Below are 17,384 nucleotides of genomic sequence, written 5' to 3'. Positions count from 1 at the left end.
GCCACTGAACTATACACTTAAAATTGGTTAAGATGGTAAATGTTATGTGTATTTTCCCACAACTTTAATAATAATAATAATAATAATAATAATAATAATAATAATAAAACAGCCAGAGAAAATCCCTAGCTCAGTGATAAGTGCACAGTTGGTGCTGAATAAATGTCAAGTCCCTTCTTACCACTCACTGATGTGATGCCACCTTGGGGTAATGTGAAAAAAATCTCTCTCCCCCTGATATTAAAAGAATATCAAGTGTCCTGAAAAGGAATTGTTTGGGGAAGTAGGAAACAGAAGGTGGCCTTTGCGGGAGAGCTCCGGGCACTCCTGTCCGTCCAAACCTCCTTAAGAGCCGCTCCTGCACGCGGGCACACCACGTAGGCGTGGGGTGATGACCAGTGTCAGATAAAGCAGCATGACTCCTCCACGTAACAGATAACGATATTTTACTCTATTAGACAATGAGGACACGGGAGGGAGCGCAAAGCAAGGACTAAATGCTGCGGAGCTTTCACTCAGTCCCAGCCTCCAAAAAGCCCCAGCACACGGCTCCCGTCGCAGGCCGCACCTCAACCCCTCCTCCTTCCTCCTCCCTTTGCCCCTCCCACTCTCCTCCTGCTCCGCCCCCTCCCTTTCAGACTGGCCTTTGACAGGAAATCGAAAGTGAAACAGGGAGCCGGCGAGTATCTGCTAAGTCCCTTGAAAAGGTGAGTGAATTTGGCTAGACCGAGGTACCCCAGCCCTGCCTTGGGGACCTCTCCCCCTTCCCCAGATCTGAAGAGCCCCTTCCTAAGCAGTCCCCACCCCTAGAGCCTTCGATCTCAGTTTTGCCTTCGCAACAGGTCTCCCTCAACCCTAACCCAGCAGTTCTTCCCCTGCTGCCTGGGTGGAGGCTGGGCTGCGAACCTGACTTCCAAGAAGGAGCTCGGGCTGCCCTGCTGCCGGCACCTGAGCTGGGATGAAGGACCCAGGGAAAGTGGGAGAACTAGGATGGCAACCTAGCTCGGAGGGTGGTCCAGGGGAGCCCGGTGTGGGGTAGGTCTGCAATCCCTGAGACTCCCATCCCCAAAAGGCCCCCTCTGGAGGTGAGAGGGACAGGGTTGCTTAGAATGTTAGAAATGTATGGGTCTATGCCCTGGAAGAAACGAAGACAGGTGCCAGGTTCAGAGTAGCTGAGAGAAGAGCCCAGGGAGTGCTCAATCAACCACACATTCGTGTGTATGTGTGTGTGTGTGTACACATATGTATATACATATACACATATACATACGTGCACATACAGATATACATATATACTTATGAGAATATATAAGAATAAATATTCTTATATATATTCATATTACAGATAGATAGATATAGTTCCTGCCATTATTGCAAAAATTAATGAAGATCTACGTGAAGTATGTAGCACCTGGCACATGGAAGGTGCATGGTAAATGGTCGCTACTATTAGGATTAGCTCTCAACAGAGTCGAAGACCAGTGGCCTGAGATGGAAGATGGACAGGTAAAGCCTGAGCACTGAGGGCTTAAGAAGAGATGGACATGATGAAAGTCGAATTGTAAGCAGCTGTATCTCAGGTTCTCAACAATTTTTGCTCTCTCTTTTGGGGACTCAGTTTCCCCTTCTGTCTGACTGGATCAGTGAACCAGACTATGGAGGAGAAGCTCTTGTTATTCAGGTTGAGTTCCTTTTCTTTTCTTGTTTTCACCCCCTCCAGCTCACTCTCCCTGGTAGTTTCCTTTGAATTGTCTTGCTTTTCTCACACAGCTCTTCTCGTCTCCTCCTTTCCTCTTCTTCTCTCCCACTAGGCCACTGGAAGATCTCCCCAGTGCTGCTTAATAGGAACATTACCCCTATGGCCTCAGCAGTGCCCTTGGCAATGATGTGGGAGGAGGTCACGTGTGCTATCTGCCTGGATCCCATGGTGGAGCCCATGAGCATCGAATGTGGTCACAGCTTCTGCCAGGAATGCATCTCTGAGGTTGGGAAAGATGGGGGCAGCGTCTGTCCTGTGTGCCGGCACCACTTCCTGCTCCGGAACCTCCGGCCCAATCGACAGGTGGCCAACATGGTGGAGAATCTTAGAAAAATCAGCCAGGATGCCAAGGAGGGCACACAAGGCGAGCTGTGTGTGGTGCACAGAGAGAAACTTCACCTGTTTTGTAAGGAAGATGGGAAGGCGCTTTGCTGGGTGTGTTCCCAGTCCCAGAAACACCGTGACCACCCCATGGTCCCCATTGAGGAGGCTGCTCAGGAGTACCAGGTGAGGCCTTAGCATGGAGGCACGAACAGGTAGAAAGGGGATAGGGCCTTGAAGACTGCTTTGTTCCCCAGGGCTGGGAATGGGAGAGAGTCACCTGTGGAGTTGAGGGGATGGGGAAAGGATGGGGGTCTCCTGCCTTCTGTGTCTTATTTAAGGGGAGAATTGCAAGCTCAGCACAATTTTCTCATTCCCCAGGAACAGGGTATATGCAATGGGAAAATGCTGCATGGATCATGTTTCCTTGTGGCCTCCTGGTTAATTAAGAATGAGTAGTACCCCCATCCCTTCTACCCCAACAGTGTGGCTCTATTTTGTAAGAAACATCAGGCTTCTTCCAAAGTCTTCCCATCCACAGAATTCCTACCCAAAACAGACTCTAGTTCTTGCTCATCCTCTGCACTCAGACTTTTCTAAGAACCAGTATGATCTTCCCCCACCTCATGCCACCGCATCTTACTTCTTGATATGAGTGGGCATTAACCTGCTATCTTTCTCTGCAGGAGAAGCTCCAGGTGGCACTACAGAAACTAAGGAACAAGCAGGAGTTGGCTGAGAAGTTGGAAGTGGATGTTGCAATGAAGAAAGCAACCTGGAAGGCAAGAGTCATGTCCTGAAGGGAATCTTAGATCAGAAGCCTGGGGAGGGTCCAGGGTCCTGGACTCAAGAAAGCCCTAACCATAGCTACGCCAGTCCCTATATCTCACTCCCCAAGAACCAACTGTCCCCTAGGTCTCCTGATGGAGGGGAATAAAAAAGGGTGGAGCTCAAAGAGAGCTCCCAATCAGATGGAGAGTCTTAAGAGAAGGTGCTGAGGGACAAGACATACCCTGAAGCTCCTGCTGCTTGAGCCCAGTCTCTGGAGATGACAGCACAGAGCCTCAGTGTCTGGGACAGAGGAATCCCAGGAGAGATGCCAATGGCTTGGCCTGTCAGGAAACGACAAGGGCTGTGAGGAACAGACTTAAGGGAACCGTCAAGGCCTAAGGGAGGAAAAACAGTCTGACCAGTTGGTTGCTTGACCATGTCCAGATCACTGGTCCAAAGTGTAATGGAGAGCTACAGCTTGTTCTGCACCAGGAATTAGGAGGTGGGGCGTGTCAGGGACTAGGAGGGAGCGGAAGGAGCTCATGGCCAAGAGATCCCAGAAGAGGAAGATCTGGGACCGGGGAAGGGTGAGTCAGGCTGTGGTGGCCAAAGGGGTCATCCTGTGTCATCGAGTGACCCTCCAGTCACAAGCAGGAGAGAGCAAGCCAAGAATATCCCAAAGACTCCTTTCCCCCAGAACTTAGGAACGGGGTTGTGAGCCTGTCTTTGCGAGGTTGTTGGCGGTGGGGCCAGGTGTTCCTCCCTCAGTTACTCACTGAGATATGAAGACCAAGGGGCATGTTTGGGTGGTGATTTGAAGGAGGTTGAGGAAATCTCCGATACCATAGGCAGATGCAGCTGTGGTTGGAGGGCAGCTGTGGTGCGCTCCCACCGGTCCCATTCCCCTCTTAGTCCCAGGAGCCTCAGCCCCCTACCTCCCCAGCAAAACTGTATACGTGTGTGTTTATTCCCAGACAGAGCCAGAGTGGTGAGTCTTCGAGGAATAGCAATAGATATGGGCACTTCCAGTCCCAAAGCTTAGGAGACTGTGATAAAAAAACCACCTCTTTTCTTTCCATTGACACCAAAGGGGAAGGTTGAGGCACACAAATTGAGGGTTCACGAAGAGTTTGTAAGACAGAAAAACTTCCTGGCTGAAGAGGAGCAGAGGCAACTGCAGAAGCTGGAGGAGGATGAGAGGGAAGAGCTGAGAGTCCTGGGGGCCACAGAGGCCGGGCTGGCCCAGCAGAGCCAGGCCCTGCAGGAGCTGATCGCAGAGCTAGAGAGGAGGAGTCGGGGCTCAGCGCTGGAACTGCTGCAGGTGAGGCCTGAGGACGTGCTCCCCTCTGAGATTCCAGGAGTAATTGAAAAAAGCCAGTGCTCTTCGGGGCTACCTTCAGAGCACACAGAGACTTGGTCCCTGGAGTTTTCTTAAATAAAACAAACTGGAATTCAGACCCATGAGTGGTTTGCATTCAAGGCATGGAAAGGTACAAATTTAGGTGGGAATATTCCATGCAGCAATTAAAAGAAATGGACATCTCTGGTAAGTGCCTGCTCTAATACATACCAGATTCATGACCTTGAGAAAGTACCTTAATCTTTCTGAAGATTAGGTTTCTCATATGTTAAATGGATATTATAGGATTACATATCTCCAAGGGACAGTAGCCCAGCCCCAGCCCTGCCACCAATTCTCTCTGTTACCCTAAGTTGTCATTTTCCTTTCCTAGACCTAATTTCTCCATTTGTGAAACAAGGGGGAGAGAGTGGGCTAAATAACAGGGGTTCCCCAAGCTTTAGTCATAAATTTATCATCTTTACACTTTCTGCTACTTCTGTGAACTACCCAAATGATTTGAGCATGTTACTTTTTTCTTTAAATTGTCTCACTCTTTTACCTGAATAAATTTAGTTTAAAAGGAAATTTGTCCTCAAAGACAAATATCATGATATCACTTATATGTGGAATCTAAAAAAATAATACAAAGGAACTTATTTTACAAAACAGAAACAGACTCACAGACATAAAAAACAGACTTATGGTTACCAAGGGGGAAAGGGGGTGGGAGATAAATTAGAGATTTGGGACTAACAGATATACACTACTGTATATAAAATAGATAAATAACAAGGACCTACTGAATAGCACAGGGAACTGTATTCAATATCTTGCAATAATCTATAATGGAAAAGAATCTGAAAAAGAATCGATATGTATATATATATGTGTGTAACTGAATCACTTTGCCATACACCTGAAACATTAACTATACTTCAATTAAAATCAACTATACTTCCATTAAAAAAAAAAGAAAAAAAGAGACAGGGGACAAAAAAAGGGTCCGCTCTTGGGAAAGCCGCACAGGGTCCTGCTCGGTTTCAGTACATATAAAATGCTTAGAACAGTACCTGGAATACAGTATGTGGTTGCATAAATGTTAGTTAATTTTATTATCATTTATATTATGAACTACCTACTGAACATAAAAACAGTAGATTGGAAATGAGGAAATAAAGCTAAAAGTAAAATAACAAAATAAAATTAAACCTTGTGAGCATAATTTTGTCCTCCCAGGAAAATCAGGACCAGGAAATGAGAATTTTAGAGAAATATTAAAATGTGACTTTGTTTCTCCCTTATTTGGCCTAAGCCAGTGTTCTCATTTGGTAATATAGCTTAGATGTATATGCTAATTGCATGAATTATTGAGTTATATGGCTATCCTTGTGACTTTGCTTGTTCTATGCCTGTTTCCTAATTTGTAAATGGAATATAAATAACAGTACTTACCTAATAGGAGTTTAGTAACAATTAAACAAGACAAGTTATCCAAAAAAAAAAAGAAAAAGAAATTTGTCCTAAGCAATAGTAGCCATGTGTTATGTTACTGATACCTTTTCTAATGTATTTCATAACAATAATATTAATAACTGCAAATTCTTAAATAGCACATATAACATGCCAGGTGTTTAGTCCCTCATGACAATGCAATGAGGTGGATGCTACTATTATCCCCATTTCATAGATGAGAAAACTAAGGTGCAGAGATGTGAAGAGATTTAGTGAGAGACTAAAGCTAAATAGCTTAACCAAGTTCACCTGAACAGTAAGAGGTATTAAGTAGAACACACATCAATGAATTTTTTTTTTAACTATTTTTTATAAATTCATTGATGTGTGTTCTACTTAAAGTCATCTCATATCCACCAATGATATGCTTGCCTCACTTTGGGAACCTTTGGACTAGATGGTCTCAAAAGTCCCTCTGCTGTAACATTCTATGGTTCCTCTTTTCCCCGCACCTTTTCACTGTCTCTGGGTCAGATATGGTCATGAAGCCATTTCTGGTTTGTGCAAAAAAGCCCACAGGATTGATTTGACTTGGCAGGCTCTCTTCTTCCCGTTATCTAAGTCTTGCTTCTGCCCAGCATTGAGCAGAGCTTTCTAAGGCACTTTTGCCTGGGCCTAGGAGCCTGCCGGTTCCCAGGTAAGGACCCCAACCCCTGCCACAGAATATTCTCAGATGTTTTGGTTTCACATACATGACGGGGGCTACGTTAACTACAGCAGAGGACAGAGCTCTAACTAGCCAGCCCTTCCTCCCCAAATGGTGCAAGCCCACAAATAAGAGCAGTTTCTGTGCATTCTGTGCATGCTGACTTGGCCATTCTTTCTCTGTGACTGTCTCTGGGCCTCAGCCAGCCTGGCTATTTGCCCCTTTTTTCTCTCCCACCCACCCCCACCAAGAATCTGGTCTTTTTAATTTGTTTTCTGAGTCAGAGTTTGTAAGCTGCTCTTCCTTCCCCTAACTGTAAGTCACACCTGTGCTGGGTTTCTGCTTCCCCCACAAGCACCCACACATGCCTTTTGTTCCAAGCTGGTCAGAAGTGTCTTTTGGGCCTTGGCCCAGAGGGATGGGGCAGAGCAGTGTCCTGTGGACCTCAGGGTGGCATCGCGTCACCCACAGGACTGAAGTCTCAGTTGTAAACCAATGACTCCAGATCTTACTCTCTGTCTCTTTTCTCCTCAGGAGGTGAAAAGTGTCCTGGAAAGGTAAGGAGAGGTTTTCTTTGTTAGAGGATGGGGCAGCAGGAGGCATATATACCTGTGAAAAATGGTTTTGAGTTAGAAAATGTGCATTGAAGTTATCCCCATCCTCTTCCCTATTCTCAAAGACCCAATCCTCCATAAAATATTTTCTGGTCTCAGAAGGCTAATTAATGGGCACCTCAGTTGGTGAGTTGCCCAAAGTAATTGGACTGTAACGTCTTCACAAAGTGAAGTTATGACCAACAGGGAAGTTCTGAGTCTACAGCCTGCTGGGACTCCTTCTTTAAAAAGAATCTAACCAGTTTCAAACCTCCTAGAAAGAGCCATGGGTAAGACCCATGATAGGGGTGAGACTCCTTAGGTTCCTCATGGAAGTGATTCAGCCTATATCAGACACCTTGATGTAAAATGAAACAGAATGTGCTTGCGTGGTGACCTCAGGCTCAGAGTGGAGATACAGACTGTCCAGGTGCTGCAGAGGCCCATTGTAGCCAGCAAGGCTTGGATAGAAACTAAATCCTACCTCCTTTTGCCCTTCACCCTCAGGAATCCTAACACAGGAGGTGTTTTTGCAAATTTGCATTATATTAAATTATTAGTCATCCCCGAAGGCGATTATAGCAACAGGATTTGGGAAGGGTGAGGTAGGAGTTGGAGTCAGGGTCTCTAACTATTTTTCCCCCAGGAGTGAGTCCTGGAACCTGAAGGAGCTGGACATCACCTCCCCAGACCTGAGGAATGTGTGCTATGTGCCCGGGGTTAAGAAGATGCTGAGGACATGTGGAGGTGAGGCCAGTACCAGGGATGTGGGACTGGCCTGCCGGGAGTGAAAGGGGATAAAGGAGGATGCACAGTGCATCCCAGGGTTGGGGAGAGATGGCAGGTCAGAGTAGGTGGGGCAGGGGCAGAAATAGGGAAGGTGGTTCCCTCAAAGGTCAGGGCAAGGGTCAGAGTTGGCTAGGGGGTCATTTCCTCACCCAGTGAGGCTCAGGGTCACCCTTTCATCCACATCCCCCCACCACAGGCACAGGGTCACTGACTCCCCACACTCTCCTGGCCTGACTGTGGTCTTCTCTCTGCAGTACACATCACTCTGGATCCACATACAGCCAATCCGTGGCTCATCCTTTCGAAGAAGAGTGAGACACGGAGACAAGTGAGGCTTGGAAACACCCAGCAGGAAATGCCTGAAAATGAGGAGAGATTTGATACCTACCCCATGGTCCTGGGTGTCCAGCGCTTTGACTCTGGAAAAGTTTACTGGGAGGTAGATGTGACAGGAAAGGAGGCCTGGGACCTGGGGGTTTGTAGAGACTCCGTGCAGAGGAAGGGGCAGTTTTTGCTCAGCCCCAACAATGGCTTCTGGACAATTTGGCTATGGAACAAACAAAACTATGAGGCTGGCACCTGCCCCCATACTCCCCTCCACCTTCAGGTGCCTCCACGCCGAGTTGGGATCTTTCTAGACTATGAGGCCAGCACTGTTTCCTTCTACAACATCACTGACCATGGCTCCCTCATCTACACCTTCTCTGAATGTGCCTTCACTGGACCTCTGCGGCCCTTCTTCAATCCTGGTTTCAATGACGGAGGAAGAAATGCGGCCCCTCTGATCCTCTGTCCACTGACGATGGGCTGGTAGGGATCCAGATGGCTCTGTCTGGACACCAGCACCTCTCTGTTGGTTCCCCTTCTCAGCCACTGGCCCTGTCTCCTTTGCCCATGAACTCCAAACCACGTTTGTCTCTGCAGAGGTGTCAGGATGCCAGCAGGCAAACTTTGGCAAGGAGGTCACCAGAGGTCTATGTCAGATGACCTGCAACACCAATATTCCTGCCCTGCATTGCTTTATGATTCCCTCCATGAAACAAGCTACTTGTATTTGGCCCCCAAACTCATCTGGATCAACTAAAACATGTTTCTGCCTTCCTTATGTGATTCGAGTTTTGTCTTCTCCTCTCCATCTCTAGGCCTTTGGTCAGATCCCTACTATGTATCTTGCAAAGGGCTTCCTAAATAAATTGGGCCTCAGTCTAGCCCATCATTCCTGTCTCGTACACATCTAGGATTATCTTTCCAACATACACGCATCAGATCATGAGTGGCTCCCCACTGCCTATAGAAAAACAGCCATTAGCAGCCACACTTTTAAAATAAAGGCTGAGGTAATTCCCTGGTGGCCCTGTGGTTAAGACTCCACGCTTTTGCTGCTGAGGGTGCGGGTTCAATCCCTGGTCAGGGAACTAAGATCCGCAAGCCCCATGGTGCAGCCAAAAAAAAAAAAAAAGGTAAAATGAAGGCTGAATTATGCGTACCTTAGATTGCCATGTTAAATATCCAGCCGGATGTGCTCCCCCATTCCCACTATTATCTCCCAACCACATCTTGTTGTTAGTGGAGTTGGTTAAAGGGCATATCAATATAAATGGCAGGTGTGATGGGTTTTGATATGCCAACTTGCCTAGGCTATAAGCCCCTAGTTTTTCAATCAAACACTAATCCTGATGTTGCTGTGAAGGTATTGTTGTAGATGTCATCAAAGTCCATAATCATTTGACTTTAAATAAGGGAGACTGTCTTAGATAAGCTGGGTGGGCCTAATGTTCAATCAGATGAAAGTCCCTAAGGGCAGATCTGAGGCTTTCCTGAAGAAGCTATTCCACTTGTGAACAGAAGCTTCAACGCATGCCCAGGAGTCCCAGCTTCCCCTTCCTGATAGTCTGCCCTGCGGATTTACAACTTGCTTTGTCGGCTCCCACTGTTGTATAAGTGAATGTTTGGCAATAAATAAGTAAATCTCTTAATATTTATCTCCTGCTAGTTCTCCTTCTCCAGTTGAACCCTTACTGGTGTGAAGGCCAGGATGGAGGTAACAGTATCACCTGGTTTCAGCAAACTCTTTCTTGAATTTAAGCTTTTAAGGTTGGCACAATGAAGCTCTACACCTGAGCATCAGTAGGCTGCCTGAGAGCCACTATCCTTCTAGGAACCCTGATTTCTTATCTAAAATAGAATCTCAGATTGCCCTTAGCACATCTAAATATTTCGTGAAAAACTTAGATACTATACAAAGATGTCAGTGACCTTAAAAAGAGCTTATTGATAAAGGAGTTGTTTCTAGGAATGAGTAATGATCTATCTTAACACTGGACAGAAAGAAGATACTTTGATGGAAAGATAAAAAGAACAGAATCCTCAGACAAGAGACAACATCACAGAGTTAAATCAGTGTGAGTTGGCAAAGTCGACCAGTGCCTTGGTTGATACACTGGAGAGAATATGGAGGAGAACTCAGTCCTCTATGAATGGGATGTACTGGGGGAGGGTTGGATTCTGTATACCCAACATGGGTCACAGAGAAATATTTTTTAATAGAAGGGTAGGGTATGAAATCAGCTTTTCTGCTTCTCTGTGTCTCTCTGTCTTGGGTTTGACCAATGTAAATGATGGTGTTTTTTTTCCCCTTCGATTGATATACTGGTGGGAGGAGACTGCCATAATGATATAAACTTAAATATTCTCATTTCTCAAAATCTGAATACCTTGACATATTGGGTTACCCTGATACTTGGAGATGTACATTACACAGATGACATACTGCCATCCCCTGGGTCTCCACCAAAAGAAATTAAATAGAGATTTCATAGTATCTCAACTTTTATCCCCACCAATAACTACTAACAAGTGATGCAAGTACACACCTGCATGTCACACACAAGATTATCATAGTAAGCCAAAGACAAATATCATATGATATCATTTATATGTGGACTCTTAAAAGAAAATGATACAAATGAACTCATATACAAAACAGAAACAGACCCACAGACATAGAAAATGAATTTATGCTTACCAAAGTTCAATTTTTTTGGATTGTACATATAAGAGAAATCATACTGTTTTTGTCTTTCTGTGTCTGGCTTATTTCATTTAGTATAAGATACTCCAGGTTTATTCATGTTGTCACAAATAGCAGGATTTCCTTTTTTATGATTGAATAATATTCCATTGTGTATATGTACCACATTTTTCTTTTTTTCTCCCAGCTTTATTGAGATATAACATTTTGTAAGTTTAAGGTACTCAATGTAATGACTTAATATACATATATATGCAAAATAATTACAACAATAAGGTTAGTTAACACATCTGTCATCTCACATAGTTACATTTGTGTATGTGTGTGGTGAGAACTTTTAAGATCTACTCTCTTAGGAACTTTCAAATATACAATACAGTATTGTTAGCTATAGTCATCACGCTGTGCATTACATCCTTATAACATATTCATCTTACAACTGGAAGTTTGTACCCTTGACCACCTTTACCCATTTCCCCTACTCCCAACCCCTCACCTCTGGAAACTACCAATCTGTTCCCTGTTTCTATGAGATTGTTTTTTTTTAGATTCCACTTATAAATGAGATCATACAGTATTTATCTTTAACTTATTTCATTTAGTGTAATGTTTTCAAGGTTCATTCATGTTGTCACAAATGGCAAGATTTCCTTTTTATGTCTGAATAACATAAATGTATATATATGTGTGTGTATGTACATATATATATATATATCACATTTTATTTATCCATTCATTTGTCAGTGGACACTTAGGTTGTTTCCATGTCTTGGTTATTGTAAATAATGCTGCAATGAACATGGGGGTGCATATAACTCTTTGAGATACTGATATCATTGTTTTCAGATATATACCCAGAAGTGGAATTTCTGAATCATATGATAGTTCTATTTTTACTTTTTTGAGGAACATCCATACTGTTTTTCATAATGGCTCCACAAATTTACATTCCCACCAACAGTGCACAAGTGTTCCCCTTTCTCCATATCCTTGTTGTCATTTGTTATCTCTTGTTTGTTTTTTTTTGATAATAGCCATTCTAACAGGTTTCAGGTGATATCTCATTGTGGTTTTTGACTCACATTTCCCTGGTAATTAGTGATGTTGAGGATCTCTTCATGTTCCTATTGGTTATTTGTATGTCTTCTTTGAAAAAGTTCTAATCAGGTCTTTTGCTCATTTTTTTAGTCAGGTTATTTGTTTTTTGTGGGGTTTTTGCTATTGAGTTTTGCTACTGAGTTTCATGGGTTCCATATATTTTTGGATATTAACCCCTTATCAGATATATGATTTGCAAATATTTTCTCCCATTACATAGTTGCCTTTTCATTTTACTGATTGTTTGCTTTGCTGTGCAGAAGCTTTTTAGTTTGATGTAGTCCCACATCTTTATTTTGCTTTTGTTGCCTGTACTTTTGGTGTGATATCAAGAAAATCATTGCCAAGACCAATATCAAGAAGTGTTTCTCTGTATTTTCTTCCAAGATGTTTACAGTTTCAGGATTTACATTTAAGTCTTTAATCCACTTCAAGTTAACTTTTGTGTATGGTGTAAGATAAGGGCCCAATTTCAATCTTTTGCATGTGAATATCCAGTTTTCCTAACATCATTTATTAAGAGACTGTCCTTTCCTCATTGAGAATTCTTGACACCCTTATCAAAGATTAATTGACCTTATATGCAAGTGTTTATTTCTGGGCTCTTTATTCTGTTCCATTGGTCCCTTTTCTAATTCAGAATAAAAGTTTATAGATATAAATATAGATATCTCAAATGTATATATTATTAACTTAATATAATTCTGCCTATAGGTTTTAATTTCAATGTCCTAGACAAGTTCATTGTAGAAAATAATTCTCATTGTTTAATATGATTTAGTTTGGTTTTGATATTTCCATTTTTCTGGAACCCTATGCATGCGCTAAGAAAAGTCTCTAAGAGAATAAGTAACTTCCTCCAGGTCAATCACATCACTTTTGGTGAACCCAGGACTCAAAGCTAATTCTGATCCGACAACTTGTGCTCTTTCCTAAACACCACACTTCTCAAGATAACATGGCATTCTATCTTTACAAGCCATGACGAATCACTTTGTTCACAGTCAGTACCACCCTTTGTTCATAAACCTCTACAAAGTAGGCAAAGGAAATGTGAGGTCCTATGTTGATAAACATATCACCTGTCACACAAACTCAGCAGTGTTCCCACTGTGAAGACAAAGTACTAACCACACACTCTCGAATCTGCCTGGTCTTTACCCCATAAATGATGGGGTTTAGCATAGGAGGGGCTAACATGCAGATGTTTGCCAGCAGCATGTGGGCATAAGGAGGAACATGATGCCCAAATTGCTGGGCAATTATGGTAAAAACGCCAGTAAGTAGAACATGGAAATGACCCCAAGATGGGAGCCACATGTGCCTAGGGCCTTTTGCCAAGCTCCTCGGGAAGGGAGGCGGAAGACTGCATTGAGGATAAAGGTATAGGAAACCAAGATGTGCAAGGCATCTATCACTACAGTAGACAGCAGAGCAGACAAGCCATACCAGACATTGACACGAATGTCAGCACAAGCAAATTTAGCAACAGCCATGTGCTCACAGTAGGTATGTGGTAGCACATTGCTATGGCAGAAAGGTAGTCTCTTCACCAGGAACATATCTGGGAGTATCACAGAGAAGCCCCTCAGGACCACAGCCAGACCAACCCTTATGATTACTTCACGACTGAGCACTGTGGCATAGTGCAGTGGGTCACAGATGGCCACATAGCAGTCAAATGCCATGGCCAACAGAATTCCTGATTCAGCAATGAAGGTGGCATGGATGAAGAAGATTTGGGTGACGCAGCCATCAAGGGAAATCTCTCCAGCATGGAACCAGAATATGGCCAGGGCTTTGGGCACAGTGGTAGTGGACAAGATGAGGTCAGCCACAGCCAGCATGCAGAGGAAGAAGTACATGGGTTCATGGAGGCTGCATTCAGTGACAATGATGAAGACAAGGAGGCTATTCCCAAGGACAGCAACAAGGTAAGAAATAAAGAAGGGGTGAGAGATCCATATGTGCTGGTCTTCCAGGCCAGGGATCCCCAGCAGAATGAAGAGTGAATGGCTGGTACCAGTGTGGCTGGGGGTTGCCATGCCTGGGATGAGTCATTTGGATGTTGGTATATGGGATTTGGTAGTCATCTCTTCTCTCTTTCCAAAAAGGTGAATGGGGCTGGAGTGGGGGAGGTGGAAACAGATCATTTTTCACTGAATGAGAAGTAGAAAGGGACCTGGTCAGGAAATCAGGAAACATGAGTTAAAACTCCTTGCCATTCTATTCACCAGCTATGTGATCTCAGTAAAATTACTTCCCTGCTCTGGGTTTCTCTTTTATCACTTTAAAACTAAAGTTGAACTAGATATCTGTAAGGGAGTTGTTCCAGCTCTAGAATGCCATAGGATCTTAGCATCAGATTGTTACAAACCATTGACAGCTGTGAATAACACTGCAGTTTCCACTTTGACCATCAGAATGGGATATGCATCTCAAAAGGCAAATGGTAACTGAGTTAATTATCAATTTAACAAACCTTACTGAACACACTGAGCACGTACCACGGCTCCTGGAAGATCTACTTGAGGGGAGACAGACAATTAAACAAAATAGCTATACAATACAGATAGTGTAGAAGAATGTTAAACACAGCGGCTGTGGAAACATGGAAAGTTTTCTAGGAGTTCAGAAAAGTTTTTCTAAAGGTGCCACCCTGAGTTGAACCTTGAAAAATAAGTAAGAGTTTGCCAAGTAAAGTCATGAGGGGAGGGGAGAACACAAAGTCACAGAGATCTGAAAGGACATGGAGTTTGGAGGAAAATTATCATGATTCAGGGTTACCATAGCCTGGAGGACATGGCACGAAATGATAGGAAATAATGTCAGGCAGTGAAGTAGGGGCCACATCACTGAGGGCTCTGGGTACAAGTGTAAGGAGTTTAGAATTTATGTTGAAGCAGTTGGAGCCACTGAAGGGTTTGTAGTGAGAGAATGGCATGGTGCGGTTTGCATTTTGGGTCGCTCTCTCTGGCAGTACTGTGTAAGAAGGGTGGGGAAGGGAAGAGGCAGGTTGGAGAACTGAGACTGAGATCGGTTAGGAGCAGCTCTGCACTAAGGGCTGCACATGCATTATCTCAATCACCACCATGTGAGATAACTGTACTCGTTTTCCCATGTTACCAATGGAGAGCAAAGAGAGCTTAGAGAGTTCGTCATCCCCCCACTCAAGGTCACCTGGCTGGTAAATGGTGGAGCTAGAATTTGGCTACCCACACCATGCTTTGAATCACATCACGTCTACCTTACTCCACCTTGGTCCCCTTCATCAGGTGCTTGTGATTTCCTGACTCCTGATCCAAGGGAAAAACAAAAGTCACCTGTTGTTAATTCCCTTAACTACCCTCATTCTGCCACCTACAAATTTATATTTGAATTGTCTTTTCCCTCTCACTCCCATTCAAGGCTCAGCCCTCCATTTGTGCACTGGACCCCAACCTTCTCTCCATAAATCTGTCACTCTGATCATTTCAAACTCTCCCTCTCTGCTGGCCCCTTCTCCTTAGTGTGTCTCTTCCCCCATTCACCTCGGTTTTACAAAAGGAGGGATGTGCACTCTCTTCATCTATCCTCTTACCACCCTCGTTATCTTTACCCAATGCCATTTTACTTATAACACCAATATGCCACTAAAGCTTCCTTTTCTGAAATAATCTATCATATCATAATTGCCAAATCTAATATTACTTTTCATTTCTGATTACTAGTCATCTCCAATTTCTATCTTTAATACTTCTTTATTTGATGATAGCAACCATTAAATATCTACTGTTAGATATATTTATTATTTCTAATTATTGTACCAAACGTATGAAATTGAAAGTATCACTAGTTCGTGCGTGAAGAAACTAATCTCATATAGGCAACTGCCCAAAGTCAAACAACCTGTTAGAGGCTAAGCTGATATTTGAATCCAAGATTATTAGAGCCAAAGCTTCCATTAGCTTTTGAAACGTCCACTTTTGTTTGTTGATTACCTAACCACCTTTCTTTGGCTTCCTCTCCACTCCCTTCTCATTCTTTTATTTTGCCAGAATGTCGGAGACATGTAAGACAATGTAATAGAGGAAAAATCATATGGGCTTTAGACCTACCTGAGTTCAATTCCAGCTCTGCCTGCTTCAGATCCACAAACACACAAACTTCCATTCATATTACCATATTATCATACACATTCATTTATACAGTCACAACACACATATTTACTCACACAAATTTTGATGATTTACACACTAACACACATTTTCCCTATTCACACAAACGGCCCTTCCCCATGAATGCGCACGCACACACACACACACACACACACACTTTTAAACTTTCCTTCATGTAGATACCCACTGAAATTCACAGTCATTACCCAGTCAAACTCACTCTCACTTATCTAAGTCATAACTTTGCCTATCTCCATTCAGCATGCTGACTTTCCTCCCATTAAATCAGTTTCCTCAGGGAGGTGGAGATTCCAAATGTTATTCAACTCTTACCTCTGCCTCCAGCCTGACAGTCCTCTAACATATGCCAGAACAAAGAACTCTCTCTGGGAATGCAATTCACAAGACAACCTCCCACCCTGCTTCACCAGTTCCACCGTGGAATTGCCCAAACATGAATCAGAGATGTAAAATATCAATGCTGGTTGGCACTTTATGCCAGCGGTTGTCAAACTGCTGCCTGTGGGCCAAATCCTGCCCACCACCTTCTTTTATAAATAAAATCTTATTGGAACACAACCATGCCCAGTTATTTATGTATTGTCTATGACTGCTTTCGTGGGACAGATTGAATAGTTGCAGCAGAGACCACATTCGAAACTTTAAATATTTGCTGTTGCCCTTTACAAAAAATTTTTGGCAATCCCTGCTTTAGAATAATCTTGTTGTATGATTTATTATTTACAAAAGCCACAGGAGGAAAGGCAATTTTCCCAAGGCCACAGAAGAAGTGAGTTAAGATTTCTTGCCTATCATGCCACTGTTTCCACCATGCCACAAAGCTTCTGCAGACACATTTTGGTCTGTCCTCTCTGACTCTGCTCTCAGGGGATGGAGAATTCCAAATACAGCCTCTATTGGGTGACCAAATGATGAAGACAATTCATTGTTTCCCACCTCCTTTATCCCCACCATTCCTGCCCATAGGCAGAAGGACCCAAAGAGGCACCAGCCCACTCTGGTCAGTACCAACCTACATCTCTCCTCACCCTAAACTGTCTATCACAGCCATCAGGAATCACAGACTGGAGCCATGCCCCTGCCTAGATGGCAGGGTATTCCGATAACCAGCAGACTGTGTTCAATGGCCAGGGGACCAAGCCGGAGGAGGAACTGCAGGGCAAATTATTTTTTCTCTGAGCATCTTTGGGGACCATGGGCTTACTCATGTGACTCTCTTCTCCCCTAGGATCTCCTCTACTGAGGATCTCCTTAGTGATGTAACTGTAAAGCCCTTAACCCTTCTTGTCTGAGTGCCAGAAGCCTCATGTGAAAAGAATGCCGGAGAGGTTATATGAGCTTAAG

At 43.7% G+C, this 17,384-nt stretch overlaps 2 protein-coding genes across 2 annotated transcripts; one reads left to right on the top strand and one right to left on the bottom strand.

Annotated features, from left to right (window-relative positions):
- Positions 1 to 649: 649 nt before the first annotated feature.
- Positions 650 to 9,052, top strand: TRIM21 (tripartite motif containing 21). Its single transcript, XM_061202912.1, has 7 exons — positions 650 to 707; positions 1,812 to 2,266; positions 2,767 to 2,862; positions 3,942 to 4,172; positions 6,886 to 6,908; positions 7,591 to 7,691; positions 7,988 to 9,052. The coding sequence occupies exons 2-7, from the start codon at positions 1,859 to 1,861 to the stop codon at positions 8,545 to 8,547; spliced, it is 1,419 nt and encodes a 472-aa protein (XP_061058895.1). The 5' UTR covers positions 650 to 707; positions 1,812 to 1,858; the 3' UTR covers positions 8,548 to 9,052.
- A 3,905-nt stretch (positions 9,053 to 12,957) lies between these two features.
- LOC133099317 (olfactory receptor 52B4-like) lies at positions 12,958 to 13,907 on the bottom strand. Its single transcript, XM_061202911.1, is given in 2 exon segments — positions 12,958 to 13,142; positions 13,145 to 13,907. Coding segments are annotated over 2 exon segments (948 nt in total).
- Between the last annotated feature and the right edge of the window lie 3,477 nt (positions 13,908 to 17,384).

Source organism: Eubalaena glacialis, chromosome 10 (genome assembly GCF_028564815.1).
Source record: "Eubalaena glacialis isolate mEubGla1 chromosome 10, mEubGla1.1.hap2.+ XY, whole genome shotgun sequence".
Classification (NCBI taxonomy): Eukaryota; Metazoa; Chordata; class Mammalia; order Artiodactyla; family Balaenidae; genus Eubalaena; species Eubalaena glacialis.
Note: the sequence above shows the minus strand (reverse complement) of the source record. Positions and strands in the feature narration are given on the sequence as shown.

Excerpts from the sequence above, each read along its gene's own strand:
- TRIM21 (XM_061202912.1), top strand. The coding sequence starts at position 1,859 with ATGGCCTCAGCAGTGCCCTTGGCAATGATGTGGGAGGAGGTCACGTGT. Across the intron at positions 4,173-6,885 it reads CAGCGCTGGAACTGCTGCAG|GAGGTGAAAAGTGTCCTGGA; the intron begins GTGAGGCCTGAG and ends TTTTCTCCTCAG. Across the intron at positions 6,909-7,590 it reads GTGAAAAGTGTCCTGGAAAG|GAGTGAGTCCTGGAACCTGA; the intron begins GTAAGGAGAGGT and ends TTTTTCCCCCAG.